Raw genomic sequence first — 27,340 nt, 5'->3', positions numbered from 1 at the left:
GACCGTGGCATCTGCATACACAGGGTCCTTTAGCATTGTATCAGCCTTTGGATTTCCAAGCCTTAGTCCATATGTCAATTACATAAACCTCCACCGCATTCGCCAAAACCATCCCTCTGCCCAATCTGGCGTACTCCTGCCTCCCACGCTTCCTTGGCAGCTTCCTACTCCTTCGGAACATTAATTCAGTCAAGACACTATTTCGCCAATCACTACTCAACCTCTATTGCCGGTCTCGTTGCTGATAATTCAGAGATTTGATTTTACGCGCGCATTCGGACATGACTGCGTATTTTTCACATGCATATGGTTGCCCGTTGCCCGTGGATTTTAGCCCATTTTACAGACCATGAACACCACGCTACAGGATGCTCTATGATCAGCTCCCGAGTCTTCTCTGCGAAGAATACGTCTTCCCTCATCTAGTTTGTGTAATCTTTTGGATCCAGATTTTCTATCGCGTTCGAAACATGAATGGCCTTCTCGGTTTAGTATACAACCGTGCATGGAATATACACCATAGCATACCCAGAGCTCTACTAAATGATTCAGAGATCTAAGTCTTATCATTGACTTGATTCATTATCGAGGTCATACGTGGTGTCAAGATAGACTCTGATGCTCCAAATGGTGGAAACCGATATATTGTTTGACGACCCATCTGATAATAAAGACGAGAAGGGAAATTACCTTCTCTCCTCCTCAGCACCGCTCGGATGCAGAATCAACACAGGATGACTCTACACCTGAGGGTAGCATTGAGAGTGTCAGTCCTTCCACCATGTGACATGCATCGTGGATAAAGTTCAAATTCCCAAGAGCTCCTCAAAATCAGATGCACCAGATTTGGACAAGTCCTCCCAATGTCTAACATAAACATGTTTGAAAGCTTTACTGAAGATAGACTGCAGTAACACTGATCACATATTCTCTGAGCAAGAGTCTCTGACGCCCTTTAACATCGTGGTAGAAAGAGTATTTGAGTGTATCTGGAGAGTAGTGACATGCTAACATCAACGTTGCAATTACTGGAGAACATTGGCATACGTCTTGTCATGCAGTCTTGCGGAGAGTTTTTCTTAATGGTTATGCATATTACTAAACATGAAAAAGGAGAGACGTTCGAATTGGTCTCCTTTATTGCAAGTTAAGGTGGGTACATGAGTGGAAGACTATTTGAAGGTTATCGACCGATATCATATCAAGTGAAGACTGGTCTAAGTCCCCAAATGGAGAGATAGTCAGTTGTAATATATGTTTTAGGCTTGGGGAAGTATTTCAAACCAACCGCCACAGGAATACACCTTCAATATACAAGTTTACAAGAATACAAGTTTCTTGGAGAAGTGAAGTGCCACAGGAATATTTCTACCAAATCTGTCAATTCTACGTCATGTTGGTTTTCAAGAAAATGTCTATGTTATACTAATGTCTAAGAGTTGACTTCCTTGATTTATTTGTACCAAAGAGTATTGATCTGGACGTGGAGTAGGTTTTCCAAACAAGATAGCCTCATCTATTGTTTCCGGTAGCTTTTTGTCACGTGTTTCCGGTAACATGATGGCCATCATTCCGGCCGCTATTGAGAGGGAGCCAAACACTAAAAGTGGCAGAACGTCTTGTAGCGGTCCTTTGGCGAGGATGCCCTAAAAAGAGTAAATGAAAGGTAGTATCGGTCAAAATAATATTCCCAACAAAGGTTACGAACTTAGGTTATATATCCTAGTGATTTCAATATCACTTTCAATATTCCAAAGTCTTGTGAAATCCATTTTCACGAGGTGGTAGCAGCTACGAGCCTATATTGAATTTATTTGTGTTTGATATTGATTTTGGAATGTACAGTCAGCATGAAGACAGTTGGCATATGTGAATTTCACATATATGAACATTGTCTATCTCGCTCATTATTTGGAAACCGTGACGATCCGGGTTAGAATTGATCTTCAGTAACCAATACTTGTTACTCGCTGACTTGGTTGACACAAGTCATCGTTTCCCAATTGCGCAGATCGATGCTCATGCTGTTGATCACTGGATTGTCTGGTCCAGACTCGATTATTTACAGACTGCCGCTATATAGCTGGAATATCGCCAGTGCGGCGTAAAACTAAACTCACTCATTATTTGGAACGTTGAATCAGTTGACAACACATAAATTATTCAAACTTAATATCAATAATTAATCAGATATGGTTTTGTATGAAAAACACGCTTCATTGTACAGCAACGGGATTTTATAGACACATAGGGTAGGATAAACATATCATCTAAACGTTATTTTGGGGTGATCTATTTTGAAAAAGTGCATTTTCTTTCAGAACCTTCTTTAAAGTGGCGTCATAACAAAAGACGTTAAAATACGGTACTTGTTGGTCCCTGCCTGGCGCTCGGCATTACTGGGTACAACAAGGACTGGTCGGCTCAGAGTCAGTATAATGCGTCTGAGTCGGGTATTCATGCTTCACTGCGGCATGGTATCTCAGTGGGCTAGCACTATATAACCAGCTTAAGTCTGGGCTATTACAAGCAGCCGCATGTACACACACACACCCATGCACGTCGTCATATGAGCACGACGTTAAACCCAATTTCACCTCTACTCACCTCTTTAAGTGAGATTTCATATCTTCTGCATGTGACGTCGGTGTTTATGCCTGTAAACATTGCATTTGTACATTGTCTTACCAGGTCAGCAATATATGGTGCAACCATGCCAGCCACGCCTTCAAACAAGCAGCAGGACCCCATAGCGGACTGTCGCAAAGTCGTGGGAAACAACTCCGCAGAGAAGATGTAGATGACTGAGAATGCAACAGTAGCACCTAGTTTACCAGCCATGGTGATTGCTATCAGTGTCCATCCTGTAGCTTTAGGCGAAAGGTAGAAAAGGTCATGAGTTTCGAAATAGTAAGGCGAGCTGTACAAAATATATTTTCCTATTGAAAGAAGAAATGTTTAGTTGAAACACTGTGGATACTGCAGGTGAAGAGTTCAAGGGGCGAAACTGGCACGGTTATGAATACATAGATACTTAGTTTTCATTGTACACCTGAAGAGCAGTTGAACGGCGAAGATCTTGCGAGGATAAAGGAGTTTTGGCAAGAAGAAATATCTGGACTCATCTTTTACCCATATTTGCAAACTACACAATGTTGCCATACGAGTCACGCATTTCGAGCTTGACGTAATTAATTAATTAATTCCTATGTTATAACAATGTTAGTACAACCGGTCATCTTAACAGCCATGAAATGGAATAATGTCTTACAAGAGTTGCCATAAATCAGCGGGAACAAAGAAGATATGCACGTTAAGCCCCCGAGGACCATGGAGGAACAGAGCACTGTCTTCCTCCCAACTTTATTCATTAGAACATGGCACAATATAATTCCAAGTAGTTCCATCAGGCAGGATATGAAGAAGTTGAGATAGATATCACCGCTCAGGTTGCCCACATTCAGGCTTAGGCCGTAGAAGATTAAGTTGGTGGCAAACCTGAAATTAATGCATGGCATCTAACAAAATCAAATCCAACAATAATTAACGGATGATATTATTGATTTGGGAACAACAGAGGCAAACTGCACAGATGCATAAAGTTCACTTGCAAAAGACGTTACTACACTTTACCAACCAACACCACCACCCCTTCCCCACCCACCCAACAATCAAAGAAAACAATATACATATGGACATAATTATTATCATTGTTATTAATTGTCTCATGTGTAAGTAATTTCAACAGGGGAATCACTCATATAATCCCAAAAGGGCAGATCTTTACATGAATTCCTAAAAACTACTGTCTCTAACAACTATATGTTTCGATAACTGATCTCTCTGTCTCACTTGAAGAGAAAAAAGCAAACAAACGAACATAAAGTAAATGCATGTGATCCTATCATTAATATATGATTACAAGCGATGGAAGAATACATATACCAGTTGAAGAACACGACGGCAGATCTCAGTAGAAGAACAAGACTTGAACACATTCTCCACAGTCGTATTTGTTGGTCGTTTTCTTCAAACGTTAGCTCAGCCATTATGTTATCTCTCAGAGAAACTTTTTGGACGTTGCAATCTTCTGTATTATCGCACTGGCTTCAGCAGTGCGCCCCCGAGATATGAGCCATCTTGGTGACTCTGGTATAAACCTGTATGTGTGTAGAACCGATCAGATATAAATGCGCGATAATAACTATGTGGTTACCAGTGACTCAGTCAATGTCAAAACAGTTCAGGATCTTTCTACCGTCGTCAGTTTTCATTTGATTTTTGCAGTTTTAAAAGATTTTGAATTGTTACATAAATTTTGATAAATGATTTCTAAATAGACAAATATTTTATTATTGGCAGTTTGATTAGCAGCTGAGATTCTGAATGGCTGTATCTTCACAGGGGGTTGAAGTATTGTAAAATTATTGTCCTCCTGTGGGGGTACGTAAGTCCCTAAACATTCAAGGTAAATTAAGCTTACCGAATTTTTAAAACGCAGTATTTTTGTGTTTGTGTCTCTAATATGGCGATCTACCTTCAGTTGCTGCTGATCTATAGCCCGTTTTTATATCGTATTGTCCTGCAGAATGGTTTAAGTTTTAGCTACATGCTAGTTTTATAGCTCTATCTGTGATACACTAGTAGTTTTACTGTTCTTCGTCAACAGGATTTGAATTTCTAATTTTATCGATCTAAAATATAATTATAAATTGTTCTCGTCACGCTATGGCTGCAATATAGCCGATGTGACGATAACTATTAACTCACTCACTCACCAGTGACTCAGATAAGTTCAAAGATAAGTTGTTTGCTTTCATTTGGTAAGAATTATAGTAGTGACGCACTAAACAGCTAAAGATTACCTCACCTCCAATACACCACAAACAGGATTGGAGGTATGCCCAACGCCAATCGAAGATGTCGCCACTTCCGAACTAGATATGCCAGCCCAGTAAGTAGCAACAACCCAGCCGTCCAGAAGTATTCGATCACCATACCGGTAAATGTCCTTTTAGATGGTCCAACGAATTCCATTGCTGCCAAAACAGTATTAGAGTGATGTACAAGGAACAAACAAAAGCGGCACGAGAAATTCTGAGGATTGATTTGCAAACTGCAAAGACAGTACAATATGGGTGTACAGATTATAGCGAAAGGACACATTCAACGGTAATACAGTGACAAAGTCAGTTTGAATGGAAATATTAAAGTCAGTGACGATAATATTCATCAAGCTCAAATTTCCATAGTGGGATCAGGCTATCAGGAATGATCGAGAAACAGCCGCTTATCTTGATGTAATGTGAGATGGCAGAGGCATGCGCTTCCATAAGACACAAATAAATAATTGTTCAACTATTTATAATTCTTCATTATAACATTGTTTAGATGTCATGATATCAAAGCAGAGAAATCAACTGTGAAATTAGAATGCCTTCACCTAGAACAAATGTCAGCATAAACACAGCCATTCCAGTAAATCCAATTATGAAGTTGAGCACAGCAAATACTGCAAAGTCTGTGCTCAGGGCAATGGCAACGTTGACTACCGAGTTAATTACGACAGTCACGATTAACAGTTTCTTTCTTCCGAACCTAAAACGAAAATAAACATATACATACTACAATCAATAAAATAAAGTATCATAAAGTAACATAACACAAGTTAGCATAAGTCTGACAAAAAATGGTTTTGGAGAAAGTTAAATGCTCATCCACCTATTGTATATGGGTTCAGGCTGTAAGGACAGATTACTGGTGTACAACATGGATATTAGGTCTTACACGTCCCCTAGGGGTCAACAAACAAGCGCTCCGAACAGAGCCCCCTGCAAAGTCGATCATGTTGCTGTGGGAACGTAGTATCTCATTGTCGCAGACCATGTTGAACTGTAAACGACATAAGGAATGAACTGTTGCAGGACATGTCTGTGTGTGAAATTGAACGCCGAGAATTATATGATACAAGCCTTTAACCATTTGATAAACCGTTTTCCTGTTAAGCGATTGAATGTTCGATAAAGAGTCAACATTGATGCAAGGATTGCCATCAATTCCTGGTTTGTCATGCCGTGATATTCCTAGAATGTTACTATATAGATTGTTAAACCACACTGTCATTTCCAAGGATTAGTTACTAGTTTTATATCTTAGTTCTTATACTGTCCTCTATTGACAGGTTTTTGTGTTTGAACACCTTGTGTTAGTAACGATATGGCTCACATACTGCAACTGTGACTTAAATATTAACCCACTAACCATTCAGTCTCTCACACTCTCACACACGTGACACATGACCTTCCAGGCATGCCATGTGTAAAACTAGACACAATATGAATTGAATAGCAACACAACACCCTTGAAAATATGCAAATGTCCAAGAGGCATAACAGGATTTTACGCAGTGTTCTATAGAAGATAAATTGCTGGGGAAAAATAAAGTGTGCTTCTCTGTTTTTCAATTGTTGCAACACATGTTACCAACACGAACTAGTTATATGATAGTGATGTACTGGATTAGATATCATATGGGATAATGCGTGACTCAGGTGACTCTTTTCAGTGCATGACACTAAATTTTCAAGTGCATATTTTCTTTGGTATATGGTATACGTTCATGATCACATGGGTGGACATAAGCTGAGTGTCACAGCAACTTACATCTGTAGGACCTGAGGATTGTATGACTGATTTGTCGTACACCCAGGCATCACAGGTGAGTTGGGTGTTGTTAGTATCAGCACGAGAACTGTTGTTGTGGACGTCGTTCAGAGTGCACGTGGAATAGGAGTCTCCGACTTTGAGGATAAACATTTCAATGAGCTGCTCGGGATAATCATCTTGAACTGCATAGGTGTCATTTTCAAGAAATGGAATTTTGCATCTGCAAATCCAAGTGAACATTGTACATTAGGGAGCATGTCGTGTGGCACATGGGAAGTGTCTAACGAAAACCTGCTGCAAATTAACCTCTTACATACACGTCCTCAAATGTATCACTCCACCATAATACTAAGATTTTATTTGGCAGAAATACATATGCCTTGGAAGATATGATCTTAGGTACCCTCTCCGGTAAGTCACTTCAGAAAACAATACATGCATGATATTGACGTCTCATTAAGAGAACATGTCTCTAGAAGAAATCTTGAGAAATATTGTTTCACTCTCACACCACAAATGTCTCTAGTTCCTATATTTTCTGTGGGAAAATGCTAAAATCTGTAGTTTCAACAAAAATCTTTATAGAGTTAAAATGTGTGGACCCACATTTTCCTTTTCACTTTGATGTATACAGTTTGTTGGGTAATATCGCACGTAGTAACTGCCTTATACCTACAAACAAGGAAAATGAAATGACCTAACAACGTGAGACGATGCTCTGTGGTTCAATATTTTGAGCAAATATGGACCCACGCCTCTAACATACAGCTAGTAAATTATTCATGAATCAGTAATATTGACAACCACGTCTTACAATCGTAAGACACAATCCTACTATCAAAATAGATTGAACTGAAAAGAAAACGATGTTCTGTTTTACTTCTGAGGTAGGCATAAGAGCACATTCCTCTATTCCTGTAATCATACAACATAGTTCTCTCCACGAGACATAAAATCAGTTGTAACAACATTAACATGATTTGTCAATTATAAATTCGTATTTGTGCATATATCCTACCATTTACCCAGAATTTAGGCCTAATATGGCTCTGACATCATTATATAATTCGAAACAAATTAAGATTTTAAAGGAACATTTGTGTAAGAATTGAATTTTTAAAATTGATTTATTTGTGATGGAGTATTTCAAATGTTGAACATACTATGTAAATATTAATAATAAAGGATTGAGGCTTGAGGATTTTTGCCTATGGACTCCATATATGAATCTCACAAAGGGAGCTAAAGAAACACATACGCACTAACCCCAACTCGTGGACAAATATAATTAAGCTCCTCAAATCAAATTGTTCAAAGTTAAAGTAGGTGATAAAAACAACCAGTCCTTCTATTCCGAGAGCGTGAGTTTGAGTTTGAGACTCAACCCCTAAAAATACTAGCATGTGAACTTTACTAAGAAAGTGTCATCACATTTACAATATTTGTCACGGACCAATTCCATGACATGCATTGTGTGCATGCTGTGTGTTTTACAGTGTGATATCCGAGCCATGAGAACGCTGTTTGTACATGTCAATTGTCAGTTACTGAGTCGGTATATTTTCAGAGTTGAAGGCCAACAGGTCATTCTGTATGTCATATCATTCGCTCGCTTTCCTCTGCTCTTTTTTTGTCGCCGTTTTGTTCTCACAAAATGCTGTACTTTCCTTTTTGGCAGGGGCGGCGGGGTAGCCTAGTGGTAAAAGCGTTGGTTCGTCACGCCGAAGACCCGGGTTCGAATCCCCACATGGGTACAATATGTAAGCCCATTTCTGGTGTCCCCCGCCGTGATATTGCTGGAATATTGCTAAAAGCGGCGTAAAACACAACTTAGTCAGTCAGTCAGTCCTTTTTGGCATTATCGTTGACTTAAACTTTCGAGAAGTAACTATAAAAAAACGCTTGTCGTAAGAGGCAACTAACGGGATCGGGTGGTCATGTTCGTTTACTTGGTTGACACATGTCATCATATCCAAATAGTGTAGGTCGATACTCAGGATGTTGATGACTCGATTCCCTGCTCCAGACTCGAATTACAGGCTGCCGCCATATAGGTGGAATATTGCCGAGTGCGGCGTCAAACAAGAAAAACGAAACAGATTAGACCAAGTTATGTAACCACTAGGGTTGTCTATTAGCAAATAGACTATTGTGATTATTCCGATACAGGCATCTGAACATCAAACAGTCAAAGAAACATTTACAGATTGAATATTAATCGAATATCAAGTGAAAATGCTGTCATTAGCAATTTAAGTAATTTCTAAAGATACTACGAGTTTCGGTCGTGTAACCTACTGAGAGTTCAATCAATCAAATTAATCAATCAAATTAGACATTTGTATAGCGCTACATATCCAGATTCCTGCTCACGTGTGCTTAGTCGAATGCTCGTTTAAAGAGATGGTTTTGAGACAAGGAACTGTTGATATTTTCCGATTTTCTGATTTCAGCTATCACCTCTACGCTGATGACACTCAGCTATATCTCGGATTGCCTAATGTTGACAGGGGATGTATGTTTGGACTTATGCAGAGAAAATAGAAACTATCACATGAACAAAATAAGAAGAAACAAGAAGTTGTTATCAATAAATCGTGCCCTGTATTCATATCACAGGACAGGTGACATTTAGTCAACCAGTCGGAAGCCTATTGTAAGCAGTATATTGTCAACGACCGCTGTGTTGCCCCAACCTCCTCCCACGTTGTAGAAGATGTAGTATTTGAACGTGTAGGTACTTATAATACAAGTACAGTTAAGGCCCCACTGTTTCTCACTTTCAAGTTCCATCATAATGTTGATCTTTGGAAAGGTCTTCTTTGCGCTTGTGTTGCCTCTTTGCACAGGTTTGTAGTTTGCTAGTTTTGTAGTCTCCAGAGAATCTTTTCTGTCAGGATAACTTAAATTTCCTAAATCACATATTTAACTTGTTCTCTTCGAACAGACAAATAACTGAAATTGGCACCTAAATGCACTGAATATATCTTGTACGCTTTACAATGAATGATATTTTGAGCTAATTCGATGGAATTTGTCTTAGCCTTTCCAAATATGAAAAGGTTTTGTCGCTTCTATTTAAGTGTTTGAAAAAATATACAATGTAGGGACTGTTAGTTGAAGCAATTTCAATCATGTCAAGTCATAAGTGTCAAATTTCCCGCGGAGAGTCGTCCCTGTGAGAGGATGTTCTTGGATCGTATCTAGAGTGCATTATCACCATTGCCTAGATAATCAATAAATATGTTTAGGAGGGTCCAATCATGGGAAGTTAAAAGTTTGATGTCAATCGTGGTGCATTGTTACACATTATTGCACAAAAAGATACTAGGTATTGACCCACACTCATGCTATTGTACAAATATACAGTATAAAATGTCTTCGCCAGAAGATATTATACGCTACAACCAAATCTATAGTGCGTAAAAGACAAAATAGCTGAAAAACCTGAACGATAGGAACTGTATCATCAGTAAACAAGAACTGATCTCACAAGGAGAGCAGTCCTCTGTACGATTACAACTGTATCATTGGGCCATTGTTTGATGGGCATTCTAGAAATTGGTGGATGAATAATGTAAAGCATATGTAACGTTTTGTGTATTGCATTGGACGTTGTCATCCATCTGATTCATTAGGCCGTGTTCATGAAGCACCAACAAAGATTACTGATACCAGATCTACCCACAAAGTTGCCCCACAATCACAGGCCCCTAAATTGTTCCCTTCTAAAACACAAGAACATGCAGAAATGAAAATTTGGAACTGCGTCACCCATTTTTGACGTGGATCCATCTAAGGGAGGTAACTCGATCTTACCTAGTTGTACATTTAACCGTCAGTACATGTGTTACTGTAAGTTTCATATAAGACAACGATGAGACATCTCTAAATTGCCGAAATGAAGTTCTCATTCGGAAAAGTAGAACCCAACATTGTGATGAGTATATTGGTACTGAAAATTGATTGTTCGTACCTCTCGCTTAGAAGAGAAAATACCAAACTCACTCTAAATATTCTTAAGAAAGCCAAATACTGTGTCTGAATTTGGCACAAAAACTGTGGTAAACTTGCATACACAAACACAAACATCGCGTACGCAAATGCGCACACACACGTCCTTTCGCATACAAATATGCACTGAATCACACGCAGAACAGATATGAAACAACCAATTACATAAGCGAGGGTCTAGCAACGTATTTAATGAAGCGTCGTAAAATATATATGAATGCGTTTGCAAACTTCACTAGTAAAAATTCTGCGCTTCCTTTTTGGTATCGTATAGGTCACCCATCTTACATTGTAGCTGTCTTCACGTCCATCACTGTTACAAACAATGTCGAGCTGCTCTGTGTCAAGAAAATATGTCGAACTACCCTATGAATGGAGAGAGAGCATTCTGGTTAATGAAATAGTTTTCTTGACATTATCAACATGTGAAACCAGCCTATGTTCGTTATAGTCGTGTTCTCATTGTTTTATAATTGGTGTCAAAATGCGCATGGAAAGAACAACATCTCCTCAACACGTTACGGCTAAAGCAGCGACACACCTCGAACATATAGTGTATATACTGTTCCTACATTCCCAGATATACTAGGATCACCTGGCATCCGGTCTAGCCAGTCATAGCTAACCCATCATCTTCACACCCACCCAGAGAGATGGTCCGACATAAGTGACTAAATATATCACACAGCAGTACTGAGATCTTGATCTACAAGAACATGTCTGACCCAGTCGACTTTGGCGTTGCAATTCGTTGTCAATAGTGCCTTCATTTGGCTTTCACAAAATGGAATCTCAGATTCTCAACTATATAATTATTGGTTTGTCAAGACCATTACCATAGAAATTTAGCAAAATATATTTGGATTAAACATCTGTTCCGCGTAACCAAGAGCCTTTTTTCCCACCTGAACTAATCCATACTGCCTAAATTAAATAATTGTTCAAAAGGGTGGTAATTCCAGCTCACATCAGCTACATGAATCACTGTGTTGGGGAACAGGTCTATGTGATGAGGTCGGTTTCAGGCAATCAGGTTATTGCATGAGTTCCTTAAAAATCGAATTTATCGAAACCCAGTCAACCGGAGTGCCCGCAGTAATTGAGGAAGTCAACGTATTACTGGTTGTATTACTGGGTGAATCAAATCAGGAGGCATCAAAAGGACGAACCCATAAAACTATTTGACTTGGGCAGATATAATTAAGGAACTGTTGATGCGATGTTGAAAGTTGTTCAGTCACACACAAGCCTCATACACCAAGTCAAGATTTTCATTCGCAAAATACATCATGACATATATTGAGACTGCGATGATATTATTTGATTCGGGGAACTTTTTGGAAAAATTAATCTTACTGATCACACAGTATGGGTAGGTTCCCAGTTTGAAACTGGTGAAACCATATGGTCGCGTGAATGTAAGCGTAACATGGTCCACCCGTCACAAACACGTGCAGAGTCAAGTCTGGTGAGTGAGTGAGATTAGTTTTACGCCACTCAGCAATATTTCAGCTATATGGCGGCGATTTGTAAATAGTCGATTCTGGACCAGACAACCCAGTGATCAACAGCATGAGCTCGATCTACGCAACTGGGATACAATGACATGTACCTGACCCAACTGTGTCCATCTAGCCTAATAGAAGGGACACCGTACATCATCCTAGACGCACCTGACTATACTGTGTCCACCTGCCCCGAAGACAGGATCGCCTTATGTCCACCCCCAGACACACATGCACCTGCCTTAACTGTGTCCACCTACTCTGAAGGGAGGAACACCTTACATTACCTCAGACACACATGCACCCGCCTCAACTGTGTCCACCTGCCCTGTTGGCTCGTCACGCCGAAGACCCGGGTTCGAATCCCCACATGGGTACAATGTTTGAAGCCAATTTTTGGTGTCCCCCGCGTGATGTTGCTGGAATATTGCTAAAAGCGGCGTAAAACCAAACTCAGTCAGTCAGTCAGTCCACCTGCCCTGATAGCAGGAACACCTTACATTACCTCAGACACACATGCAACCGCCTCAACTGTGTCCACCTGCCCTGATAGCAGAAACACCTTACATTACTTCAGACACACATGCACCCGCCTCAACTGTGTCCACCTGCCCTGATAGCAGGAACACCTTACATTACCTCAGACACACATGCACCTGACCTCAACTGTGTCCACCCACCCTAATAGAAGGAACACCTTACATTACCTCAGACACACATGCACCTGACTCTAACTGTGTCCACCTGCCCTGATAGCAGGAACACCTTACATCACCTCAGACACACATGCACCTGACTCAACTGTGTCCACCTGCCCTGATAGCAGGAACACCTTACATCACCTCAGACACACATGCACCTGACCAAGCTGTGTCCACCTACCCTGATAGCAGGAACACCTTACATCACCTCAGACACACATGCACCTGCCTCAACTGTGTCCACCTGCCCTGATAGCAGGAACACCTTACATTACCTCAGACACACATGCACCAGCCTCAACCGTGTCCACCCACTCTGAAGGAAGGAACATCTTACATTACCTCAGACACACATGTACCTGACCTAACTGTGTCCACCTGCCCTGATAGCAGGAACACCTTACATCACCTCAGACACACATGCACCTGACTCACCTGTGTCCACCTGCCCTGATAGCATAAACACCTTACATTACATCACCTCAGACACACATGCACCAGCCTCAACCGTGTTCACCTGCTCTGATGCAGGAACACCTTACATTACCTCAGACACACATGCACCTGCCTCAACTGTGTCCACCTGCCCTGATAGCAGGAACACCTTACATAACCTCAGACACACATGTACCTGACCTAACTGTGTCCACCTGCCCTGATAGCATAAACACCTTACATTACCTCAGACACACATGCACCTGACTCAACTGTGTCCACCTGCCCTGATAGCAGGAACACCTTACATCACCTCAGACACACATGCACCTGACTCAACTGTGTCCACCTGCCCTGATAGCAGGAACACCTTACATCACCTCAGACACACATGTACCTGACCTAACTGTGTCCACCTGCCCTGATAGCAGGAACACCTTACATTACCTCAGACACACATGTACCTGACCCAGCTGTGTCCACCTGCCCTGATAGCAGGAACACCTTACATCACCTCAGACACACATGCACCCGCCTCAAATGTGTCCACATGCCCTGGTTGCATAAACACCTCACATTACCTCAGACACACATGCACCTGCCTCAACTGTGTCCACCTGCCCTGATAGCAGGAACACCTTACATTACCTCAGACACACATGTACCTGACCTAACTGTGTCCACCTGCCCTGATAGCAGGAACACCTTACATCACCTCAGACACACATGCACCTGACTCTAACTGTGTCCACCTGCCCTGATAGCAGGAACACCTTACATCACCTCAGACACACATGCACCTGACTCAACTGTGTCCACCTGCCCTGATAGCAGAAACACCTTACATCACCTCAGACACACATGTACCTGACTCAACTGTGTCCACCTGCCCTGATAGCAGAAACACCTTACATCACCTCAGACACACATGCACCTGACTCAGCTGTGTCCACCTTACCCTGATAGCAGGAACACCTTACATCACCTCAGACACACATGCACCTGACTCAACTGTGTCCACCTGCCCTGATAGCATAAACACCTTACATCACCTCAGACACACATGCACCTGCCTCAACTGTGTCCACCTGCCCTGATAGCAGGAACACCCTTACATCACCTCAGACACACATGCACCTGCCTCAACTGTGTCCACCCACCCTGATAGCAGGAACACCTTACATAACCTCAGACACTCATGTACCTGACCTAACTGTGTCCACCTGTCCTGATAGCAGGAACACCTTACATCACCTCAGACACACATGCACCTGACTCACCTGTGTCCACCTGCCCTGATAGCATAAACACCTTACATTACCTCAGACACACATGCACCAGCCTCAACCGTGTTCACCCACTCTGAAAGGAGGGAACATCTTACATTACCTCAGACACACATGCACCCGCCTCAACTGTGTCCACCTGCCCTGATAGCATAAACGCCTTACATAACCTCAGACACACATGCACCTGACCTAACTGTGTCCACCTGCCCTGATAGCAGGAACACCTTACATTACCTCAGACACACATGCACCTGACTCAACTGTGTCCACCTGCCCCTGATAGCAGGAACACCTTACATCACCTCAGACACACATGCACCCGCCTCAACTGTGTCCACCTGCCCTGGTAGCATAAACACCTTACATTACCTCAGACACACATGTACCTGACCTAACTGTGTCCACCTGCCCTGATAGCAGGAACACCTTACATTACCTCAGACACACATGTACCTGACCTAGCTGTGTCCACCTGCCCTGATAGCAGGAACACCTTACATCACCTCAGACACACATGCACCCGCCTCAAATGTGTCCACATGCCCTGGTTGCATAAACACCTCACATTACCTCAGACACACATGCACCTGCCTCAACTGTGTCCACCTGCCCTGATAGCAGGAACACCTTACATTACCTCAGACACATGTCCATGAACACCTGACCTCAACTGTGTCCACCTGTCCTGATAGCAGGAACACCTTACATCACCTCAGACACACATGCACCTGACTCACCTGTGTCCACCTGCCCTGATAGCATAAACACCTTACATTACCTCAGACACACATGCACCAGCCTCAACCGTGTCTCACCCACTCTGAAGGAAGGAACATCTTACATTACCTCAGACACACATGCACCTGTCCGCAACTGTGTCCACCTGCCCTGATAGCAGAAAAACACCTTACATCACCTCAGACACACATGCACCTGACTCAACTGTGTCCACCTGCCCTGATTGCATAAACACCTTACATCACCTCAGAGACACATGCACCTGCCTCAACTGTGTCCACCTGCCCTGATAGCAGGAACACCTTACATTACCTCAGACACACATGTACCTGACCTAACTGTGTCCACCTGCCCTGATAGCAGGAACACCTTACATTACCTCAGACACACATGTACCTGACCTCAACTGTGTCCACCTGCCCTGATAGCAGGAACACCTTACATCACCTCAGACACACATGCACCCGCCTCAAATGTGTCCACATGCCCTGGTTGCATAAACACCTCACATTACCTCAGACACACATGCACCTGCCTCAACTGTGTCCACCTGCCCTGATAGCAGGAACACCTTACATTACCTCAGACACTCATGTACCTGACCTAACTGTGTCCACCTGTCCTGATAGCAGGAACACCTTACATCACCTCAGACACACATGCACCTGACTCACCTGTGTCCACCTGCACTGATAGCAGGAACACCTTCCATTACCTCAGACACACATGCACCTGACCAAGCTGTGTCTACCTTACCCTGATAGCAGGAACACCTTACATCACCTCAGACACACATGCATCTGACTCAACTGTGTCCACCTGCCCTTATAGCAGAAATACCTTACATCACCTTAGACACACATGCACCCGCCTCAACTGTGTCCACCTGCCCTGATAGCATAAACACCTTACATTACCTCAGACACACATGCACCTGACTCAACCGTGTCCACCCACTCTGAAGGAAGGAACATCTTACATTACCTCAGACACACATGTACCTGTCCCAACTGTGTCCACCTGCCCTGATAGCAGAAACATCTTACATCACCTCAGACACAGATGCACCTGACTCAACTGTATCCACCTGCCCTGATAGCAGAAACACCTTACATCACCTCAGACACACATGCACCTGACTCAACTGTGTCCACCTTACCCTGATCGCATAAACACCTTACATCACCTCAGACACACATGCACCTGACTCAACTGTGTCCACCTTACCCTGATCGCATAAACACCTTACATCACCTCAGACACACATGCACCTGACTCAACTGTGTCCACATTACCCTGATAGCAGGAACACCTTACATCACCTCAGACACACATGCACCTGACTCAACTGTGTCCACCTGCCCTGATAGCGGAAACACCCTACATCACCTCAGACACACATGTACCTGACCTAACTGTGTCCACCTGCCCGATGACCTTACGTCCACCCCAAGAATGACTACTGCCCTGATAGCAGCGGAATGACAGAACTACTGTTAAATGGGTTCCAGGGAACGAAACAAGCTGCTGTTGCTTTCGCATTTATTCACTCACGTCATAAATTAGTTGCATTAGGAACTGCTCATATCAAATATTTACACTGGAAATTCCTTCCACAACCAGGTCGAGATTGACCCAAAGTATCCACTCTAAAAACGGAACATCAACCTCCATGTAATGCTTAACAAAGTGTGAAGCAAAACGATAAAAGTTAAATCACTGTTTCTTGTCTTGTAATTCCAATTTTATGAAACACGTTCCTTCATTCATACAACCCTCCTTTGTCCATTAAGTATTTTATTATTTCTTGAGAAGGAATAGTTTATAATCGCCACGACTCATGGGAACAGCGTAATGCTTTTAGTCCGTTTGCGTCAAGCAATGAGAAACTGCATCGCTCAGTAAAATGTGGATCCCATATTAAACATTGCCGGGCTGAATGCCTCCAAATAATAAAAAAGAATGCAACATTTTATGCACAGCACAAATTGTTCGAGTATGACAAATCGATTGGATAGTTCATGCCTATGGCACTTAAAGGGAAAATCCCCAGTGGAAACTTGACAGCAGAGGTTTTTGCGATTAATGGAAGTGAAATGTAACAACGCTTATCATTATCAATGTAGAACCACCTCACTAAGTCAGGTGTAATTCCTTTTTACCAACTACATACGAAGATCTGCGGTGTCTGATTTTTTGGATACGCTGTGTGATAGTTACCTTGTTCAATGCTACTGCTGCACAGATATTGCATATTTTACAACATTCAAATATAAACCGCCAACGCCTAAAACTAGTCTGGATTATTTGCCAAAGCACTTTGGATTAGGCGTAAAAAAACCTATGCCAGTGAAATAAGAACGGGATTAATGTTAAAAATAAATTTATACTAGTGTTAAAAAATGCTTGTTGGAAAAAAACTATATTTTGTGTGTTTAGTGGTCACAATGGTCATCTATATTGATACCACCTGGTGTCCTCTCATTTGTGAGAAACGTATTTATGCTAGGTATCAAATATTCTGGCAGCTAAAGAATGTTTTTAAGACTCACGCCATTTCTTCATGCATGGATATATGAAGAGAATTTACAGTAGCTAAAATAGGTGGAGGGACAACGTTATGGATGTCTTCATACATAGCACATCTATTATACAGGAGATAAAAATAAAATGAATATGTATACAATATAATTTTAAGTGCCGACGTTTATCTTAAATGAAGTTACAGGATTCGCCATACATATTCACAAGCTTGATAAATCACATCTAGTTTTGTGTGTACCATCCTCGAGATTAGAATTGGGCCACACGTATTTGAATTTCTTCGGTAAAACCTATCGTATATCATCCTAGTTAATAGACAGGGTAGTATTTGAAATAATAACAGTAAATGTGTAAATACAAAGATCCAGAACGGGAAGAGTGGTCCAACTCTGTGACAGATCCGGTTGTGTGTCATCTTGCTCCGAGAGCGTTAAATCTCGACCATCTACAAACCATTGATTTGGCTGCCCTATATTCGTGTCAGACTCCCAGTCAGTGAGGCAATTGCAGACTTCAGCGTAAAACAACACAATTTTACAAATAATAACAGTTTGAAATTGTATATTTAATTTTCTCTATTTGGCATCTGTAAAATACCAGTTGGATGAAATCGAAAGATTTCTATGCAACTGTCAACTTTGATCTAAATTTAAATCACAGTTAGCTCGTTCATGCTTTAGTCATTGGTTTAGATAACACAGATATTAAGTGGGAGTTCTTGACATCGCTTGATGGTCTCGTAACTTCCAATCGTCTTAAGTAAGTGAAGGAACATAAAAGGAAGTATTTCTTTGACGACACGCCAAAACAGAAACATTACGGTAATACGCCATTTATATGCAATGTTCCTATTCACTGAGCTAACAGGACTATTGACGGTTTACGATTGATATCAAGTTACTGTTTATGCATTTAAATAATTTGAAAAACTTCAGTCTCACAATTTCGTTAAAAGTGTTTTTGACATGAAATCAATATTTCTATTTTCCAGAACAAAAACATTCCGTGAGCTGCAACACCTGTCAAATTACAACGTAGAAGAAAAGTGATTCGTTGGAAACACAAGATGGAGCTCACAGATTACAAAAAATGACACACGTGAAAAAATGGGTAAATGGTACAAGTGATGGCTACAGTCAGTGTTTATAAGCGCTAAATCTCATAACTAATGTATCAGTTTCTTCCTTCCAAAGAAACACTAACATCGTAAAACATTATTCCGCGACCAGCTGCGTTCTAGTTTCAGAGACCTATAATTTGTAGAACAAGGACAAGATTGTATCGGTACATATTTAATGTCTAGCGCATGTTTAGGATCCCGATCAATTATTTGCTTCTCCTTTTCCTCATTGCCCTTGTCCGTTTAAATGTGTAATCTGTCACTTAAAATCGGATGTCCATTGACAGGGAAGATCTAACATTATTCTTCAGTCCGTACACAGTACCTTGTCTGTCCTCAGCTCAGGGTTTGACGATTCTCTTGGTGGAGTAACGTTATGGAGGTGCGCTTTCATTCAAATAATGGCTGCAAGGTTCAGTCTGTGCACCTCCCGTCGCTTGGATATTGCATACAACGGTGTAACGCTCGCTCACTTACTCGTGAACAGACATCTCACCCGACTAGAAGTGTCATTAACGTAATATCTGACTTAAACGAAAACGAAATGTCTCTCTCTCTCTCTCTCTCTCTCTCTCTCTCTCTCTCTCTCTCTCTCTCTCTCTCTCTCTCTCTCTCTCTCTCTCTCTCTCTCTCTCTCTCTCTTCGTATATGGCATGAAGATGCACATTTGTTCACAGGTATGTCTACGGTAAGTGACTTTTTGTGAATAACAAAAAATGTGATTTTGTGAATGTGGTGATTGCGGACCAGATTTACCATCACTTCATCTTTTCCCAAATATTAGCTGACATTCCCTGATGTAACTGTGTACAATAACTGTTCAAATGAGAAGTGAGTGAGTGAGTTTAGTTTTACGCCGCACTCAGCAATATTTCGGCTATATGGCGGCCGTCTGTAAATAATCGAGTCTGAACCAGACAACCCAGTGATCAACAGCATGAGCATCGATCTGCGCAATTGGGAAACGATGACATGTGTCAACCAAGCCAGCGACCCTGCCCACCCGATCCCGTTAGTCGCCTTTTACAAGCATGGGTTACTGAAGGTTCATTCTAACCCGGACCTCATGGGTAACGAAGTACATTACTCTCTCATTCCAAACAAACACAGAGACAGACACTAAAACACACAACACACACACACACACACACACACGCACGCACGCACGCACGCACGCACGCACGAACGCACACACACACGCACACGCACGCACATACACTGAAAGTAAGTCTACTTCAGATATTAGGAACTTACAAATTATTAATTTTTCCCAGAATCACAGTAAGTGTGTACACACGGGAATAGTGTTTAGTCGTTCACTGTTTTCCCAGAGTGTAGACTGACTGACTGACTGAGTTTGGTTTTACGCCGCTTTTACCAATATTCCAGCAATATCACGGGGAGGGACACCAGAAATGGGCTTCACTCATTGTACCCATGTGGGGATTCGAACCCGGGTCTTCGGCGTGACGAGCCAACGCTTTAACCACTAGACTACCCCACCGCCCCCAGAGTGTAGACAGTCAGCAAGTAAACATTGAGTGGGTGGTTAAAGACAGTCAGCAAGTAATGAGAAACTGAAGACAGTAACCGAGTAACACTGTGAGGTAATAAACTCAGTGAACTATTACAGGACAGCGGTCAAGCGAACCCACTCTTTAAAGCTTTTTGAACATGTGGCCAATATATATTAACCGAGTAAACACAATGAGAATGTAACCATGTGGTAACTAACGAGATGAGTAAACACAGAGACCAAATAAATATATTGACCGAGTAAACACAATGAGCGTGTAAACACAGCGAACGAGCAAATTAGTTTACGTTCTAGTTTTAACTTGTGCTAGTTTGAAAACAGTAATTCGAAGAGGTTTTTATCAAAAGGTGTTTGTTTATTGAACACGATTCCAAGTGCATGACGATTATACGCATTTTGAAAACACTGGCATACATCAGCCAAAAATGGAAGTCGGACAACTGGTGGCCTAGATCACTGACTTTGTGTACTGCTATCACCAGTGTAAATTTTCACGGCTCAGCTGTGGAAATCTATGAATACACAATGCCATTTAGAAAGAGGTCAAATGAACACGTTATATTACGGATTACAGTTTCCCAGTCACAACCAGTTGTCCGACTTCCATTTTTGTGGATGCCGCGATGGCTGGATGGGTTAGATGGATGACCTTGTGTGCTGGCGATTCGGCGCCTGATTTTGAGAGCGTGGGTTCGAATTCCGGATGTGACTCCACTCAAAAGTATTGGTGTGAACTGTATACCATGTTTATACCCCCTGGTATAATACATTCCAGTGTACACACATTGAAACTCAGGCAAACTGATAATTATTTCATTCTGGATAGAAACCTGACAATGCATGAGTCAGAGGGTATGTTTTGGCACTGGTATTCGCATTATTCCATCAATATTGCAGCAATATTACGGCGTGGGCACCAGAAACCCTTTGTATCCTTGTGGGGAATCACGCAGGAGCCTCGACGTGACGAGCGAACCCATTAGTTACTAGGCTACCTATCACCCTCGATATTATAAGTGGGGCGGTGGGGTAGCCTAGTGGTTAAAGCGTTCGCTCGTCACGCCGAAGACCCGGGTTCGATTCCCCACATGGGTACAAAGTGTGAAGCCCATTTCTGGTGTGATATTGCTGGAATATTGGTAAAAGCGGCGTAAAACCATATTCACTCACTCACTCGATATTATAAGTAAACTCCTTCGAGAGGCATTTAGAAGTTGGAGCAGTAAGGAAGGTTACTCACAATATATGGATGAACAACATCTTTATTACGTTTCGGTGTGGTCTCTAACACTGTTATGTCAAATGAGGAAGGATAACATTTTGGGAGGTCTCTAACACTGTTATGTCGAATAAGGAAGGATAACATTTTGGGAGGTCTCTAACACTGTTATATCGAATAAGGAAGGATAACATTTTGGGAGGTCTCTAACACTGTTATATCGAATAAGGAAGGATAACATTTTGGGAGGTCTCTAACACTGTTATGTCGAATAAGGAAGGATAACATTTTGGGAGGTATCTATGTCGAATAAGGAAGGATAACATTTTGGGAGGTCTCTAACACTGTTATGTCGAATAAGGAAGGATAACATTTTGGGAGGTCTCTAACACTGTTATGTCGAATAAGGAAGGATAACATTTTGGGAGGTCTCTAACACTGTTATGTCGAATAAGGAAGGATAACATTTTGGGAGGTCTCTAACACTGTTATGTCGAATAAGGAAGGATAACATTTTGGGAGGTCTCTAACACTGTTATGTCGAATAAGGAAGGATAACATTTTGGGAGGTCTCTAACACTGTTATGTCGAATAAGGAAGGATAACATTTTGGGAGGTCTCTAACACTGTTATGTCGAATAAGGAAGGATAACATTTTGGGAGGTCTCTACACTGTTATGTCGAATAAGGAAGGATAACATTTTGGGAGGTCTCTAACACTGTTATGTCGAATAAGGAAGGATAACATTTTGGGAGGTCTCTAACACTGTTATGTCGGATAAGGAAGGATAACATTTTGGGAGGTCTCTAACACTGTTATGTCGAATAAGGAAGGATAACATTTTGGGAGGTATCTATGTCGAATAAGGAAGGATAACATTTTGGGAGGTCTCTAACACTGTTATGTCGAATAAGGAAGGATAACATTTTGGGAGGTCTCTAACACTGTTATGTCGAATAGGATTGGAAGGATAAACAGTGTGATATGTGTTTGAACAACTTCTTTATCCGTACAGTAAGAGCGACGTTTCAGTGATATGGCTGAATTTAATTATTACAGTTTAGGCTCTAACACGGGGCGGTGGGGTAGCCTAGTGGTTAAAGCGTTGGCTCGTCACGCCGAAGACCCGGGTTCGAATCCCCACATGGGTAAAATGTGTGAAGCCCATTTCTGGTGTCCCCCGCCGTGATGTTGCTGGAATATTGCTAAAAGCGGCGTAAAACCAAACCCAGTCAGCCAGTTAGGCTCTAACACCGTTCCGTTGATCACTTGCTTGATAACGGTGTTTGAACTTACGTCGCTCTCACTGAAATAAAAAAGTTGTTCTTCCATATATTGTAATCCCTACTTACTCGATATTACATCTAATATCTTGTGAGGTTTAGGGTGTCTGGCCATATTGGGGGTATTTGGACGTTCAGTGTGTGGTACTATGGTAGAATAAGGCAGGGTCCAATTTGACAACTATTTCTTGTATTGTCAGTACATTCCATTCCTGGAGTTGTTTACCGTACAATTATATCATCACTGGACACAGTCCAATGACAACATTTTGAACCAGATACAACGATAACATCTTTAAGCAGATACAAAGGTAGTTTTCAAAATCTTGCCTGATCGATACATGGGGATATTGAAGAAAGGATCATTTTCCGGAGAGAAGCACGCAATCAATAGTCATGTGACGTGGTCAGTTGTGAGAAGTTATTTTTAATGCATGCACAATGCCACAGAGCGTCCTTGATTTAGTTCCATTAAGTTCAATCAATGTTATTTTGACGAGAAATTACGTGTAATTCCAAGAACTATATTTTGATTTCCTGCCTGTCTCGCGGCAGTAGTTTAGACGAGATTAGCCCTGTTTTAAGTTGGAAGTAAGATCTTAAGCCTCGTTTGAGAAACGTGTGGAATTATAGATTATGTTGTATTCCATGTAAACAAAACGCTGTGCAGCTTTGTTATTGCGTCAAATTTTCAAGGGTTTCAATATTGAATTATCTTGTAATAGTATAATGTAATGGCAAAAAACCAACCCCACCAAAAAAGAAGGTCACGTTCCATGGAACCAGCACGTTCGTTGGATGATGTGTGGTACCTCAAATATGTGTATTATATACTGGTTGGTAATACAAAACATGTTTTTCAAATATTTATTTAATTATTTTTGTCTTCACAAATGCGATCTAACGTTTAGCTCTACTGAATATGGCGACGGGGTAGCCTAGTGGTCAAAGCGTTAGCTAGTCACGCCGAAGAACCGGGTTCGATTCCCCACATGGGTGCAATGTGTGAACCTCATTTGTGGTTAGATAATGTATTGTTGGAATATTGTTAAAAGCGGCGTAAAACTAAACTCACCCAATATCTCTCACTCTACTTAACATACAAAAGACGAATTAGACTAACGCTGAGTCTGTTAAACTATAATTTTGATGAAAATACCCCCAGATAAAATACCAAACAAATAATTTTATCACATGTATAATACAATTTTGTTTGGTCCAGATCCACTCGAGGAGAGCTATCTTGATCTACGTATTACTTATAATCTCGATTATCCAGGTCAAGAATTAACAACACTACTCCCATGTGAAAGTGGATGATTTGAATCAAGGTCAGGAAATACGTTGAGTCTTTTGCTTTGTTCATATGTTGATAAAGTAAACGTGATTGACTTCCCTTGTAATATTTCCACTATTGTGACTTTCGAGTAGCTTCCCTTCATAAATGCCACGCAACATGGTACACGTTACCCTAGATATTTAGGTCATATGACTTATCGTGATGTGTCCTGAAGTACAGTAATTATTCACCCAATCCGTGGATATGCTACAGAAACATTTTTGTAGCCCTTTCCCATTTTCCGCGATTTCCCTGAACTACTGGACAGTTTCGTAATGTACCGTTCAAGGGAAATTTGGAAACCAGGAAGTATACATTGAGATTTGTCGCCATTGTGCGAATGGTGTCCTTGCCCAATTTAGCCTCGTTTTGGTACAGATATGAATATTCATGAGGCCTCATTAAGAATGGACTATAGCGCCAGCTTATTAAAAGTATTTGCTCAACGGCGCTGAAGAAGAAAGTGGGGAGTTTAACAGATTCTCGTCATATTTTCCTGTATCTTGTCAATTACTTAAGTGCCTAAAGAGGTTGAAAGTTCAATGATATAAATGATTTCATTGGATGTTTTCCATATGGGCATGCTGGGATAAGCGTGAGGGAGTAAAAGGGCCAGGGCGCCGTTGTACAAAACAACCTTAGCGCTAAGACTACCTTAAGTCTATGTTAAGGTATGGAAGTTACGGTCACCTTAGCGCTAAGATTGCTTTGAACAACGGCACCCTGTTCCATAAAGGAGATTTAGAGCTGTTACCTTCCATGACACCCTACCACGACTACCAACGTTTGAAATATACTTTACTAATTCGTTAAAAGTTTGAGTGCAAGCTCGTGACACAACTTACACATTCACGGACACAAGAGGCCAAGCGGTTGTCTCCCTTGGTCGCGCCAGGATTTTGATGCTTGTGGGTTCATATCGCAAAGTCACTCCTGTTAGGGTCTTTGAACTATCATATATATATCGCGCGCGCATGCGTGCGCGTGCGTGCGTGTGTGTGTGTGAATAATTCCTGTATGCACCCGTGAAGATCTCAGTTACATGTGATCTTCAGCATCCCACGCTTGTCGTGAGAGGCGACTAACGGAATCGGGTGGTCACGTTCGCTTAGTTGGTTGACACATGTCATCGTATCCCATTTGCGTAGATCGATGTTCATGCTGTTGATCACTGTAATAGCGATTATTTACAGACCGCCGCCATATAGCTGGGATATTGCTGAGTGCAGCGTTAAACAACAAACCAGCCAAGTTCTTTAACTTTGCTCGTGGATTTCATTTACGGCATCCCTTTAAATGATGCATACATGTATCACTGCTCTTTTAACCGCATGTAAAATGTCTAAACTGATTAGAAAATCGTTAACCTAACTAATGACTAAATGTAAATCTTGGCGCTGCTGGAACGCTCATGATTTTTCACATTCCGCACCCCCGTCCCCTACCGCGGTAACGAGGTAAGGGAGTACGCCGACAATTAGGACCTCACATCCTCGAGGTTTAAAGTACGCCATTGAAATCTGCAGGATAAACTGTCCTTGTCAGAAAGACGAACGTTCTTCCTTGACACTGGAAGTAAAATGACTATTCATAGACCCAAAGAGAGCCCAATCGTTTTGCACCTAAACTGTGTACATGCTGTCGTTTGTTTCTCCCACTCACGGGATTGAATTACATTTAAAGACACCGTTTGAAGATTTATTTTGACTTCAGTGATTGATCAACGGGTTCCTAAAGGGGCATGTTGCGGTGACCTCCTGATTCTTAGATTGCAACAGAATTGTTTCCTGATCAATCTCATGTTTCTAAAGATGTTTAAGCGCGATCCCTCTTCAGCCATACTGATGTCATGCTGACACGCTCTGAAGTCGTATATGGCCCTAAATGGCCACAAAAAGTGACATAAACTTGTGATGTGTATTTGGACATTGTTAGTGTCTTTTTATCTGGCACCCTACCCTTTTTATTCGGTGCCGTGCCCTTTTTATTCGGTGCCGTGCCCTTTTTATTTAGCGCCGTGCCCTTTTTATTCGGTGCCGTGCCCTATTTATTTGACGCCGTGCCCTTCGTTTCATACAATAATTGATATTAACCCTTGGTTCTTTTTATTTTCTATTTCACGTGAAATAACTGTGCTCTTTGAGCCTTTAAGAATCACATGCATGAATAACTTAACATAATACTTGGGTATCTGTCATTGCATGCCCATTTTGGAATAGGGGTGCCCCTTTTGAAATTCTGTCGCCCTGCCATTTTGGGATCGTGGGGGAAACACTAATTGTTTAAATTCTTCATGAATAATTTTCTGAAGCTTGAATCCAGCGGAAACATTTGTAACATGTGTAAACCTTTATATTGACGTTGGACGTATTTCGACATCAGTGATGAGGGACCATCCGGACAGACTTCAGGAAACCCTGCCCACACGGTTAAGTATATGTATGTTCTACAACTAAAGTGAAATTCATGACTTTGTAAAATATCATAATTTGTATAATTGTCTATTTTGTACATGCATTGATATCATCAAGATGTATGTTTAAAAACTTTTCAATTGGCACACGAACGCGCGATGTATTGATCAATCTTATCTGGACTCTTGTCGTTCGGAATCCTTGCCTACAGGACGATATTAACGAGAAACGGAATTACCACTGATTTAAACGCTTCATAAATCCGGATCCGTACTGTCAGTTCCGACAGAAAATCACAACATGTGCATGTAGTTATAATTCAGTAACATCGACAAGTTACCCGCGAAGATCCCGGTTAGTATTGATCTTCAGCAACCCATACTTGTCGTGAGAGGCGACTAATGGGTTCGGGTGGTGAGGCTCGCTGACTTGGTTGACACATGTCATCCGTTCCCAGGTGCGCAGATCGATGCTCATGCTGTTGATCACAGGATGGTGTGGACCAGACTCGATTATTTACAGACCGCCGGTCGAA

The 27,340-nt window shown here is 41.6% G+C and overlaps 1 protein-coding gene across 1 annotated transcript; it reads right to left on the bottom strand.

Annotated features, from left to right (window-relative positions):
* Window positions 1–740: 740 nt before the first annotated feature.
* Window positions 741–16,389, bottom strand: LOC124289568 (organic cation transporter-like protein). Its single transcript, XM_046726134.1, has 16 exons — window positions 16,350–16,389; window positions 16,023–16,037; window positions 15,348–15,362; window positions 14,602–14,616; window positions 14,189–14,212; window positions 13,786–13,809; window positions 13,322–13,336; window positions 12,686–12,731; window positions 9,437–9,556; window positions 6,664–6,886; window positions 5,811–5,892; window positions 4,871–5,039; window positions 3,272–3,498; window positions 2,689–2,870; window positions 1,464–1,646; window positions 741–746 (listed from the first exon to the last, which is right to left on the bottom strand). The coding sequence occupies exons 1-16, from the start codon at window positions 16,387–16,389 to the stop codon at window positions 741–743; spliced, it is 1,386 nt and encodes a 461-aa protein (XP_046582090.1).
* Between the last annotated feature and the right edge of the window lie 10,951 nt (window positions 16,390–27,340).

Source organism: Haliotis rubra, unplaced genomic scaffold (assembly GCF_003918875.1).
Source record: "Haliotis rubra isolate DU_JTF1 unplaced genomic scaffold, ASM391887v1 Scf443, whole genome shotgun sequence".
In the NCBI taxonomy this organism is placed as follows: domain Eukaryota; kingdom Metazoa; phylum Mollusca; class Gastropoda; order Lepetellida; family Haliotidae; genus Haliotis; species Haliotis rubra.
This window is presented reverse-complemented; position numbering and strand designations above follow the sequence as displayed.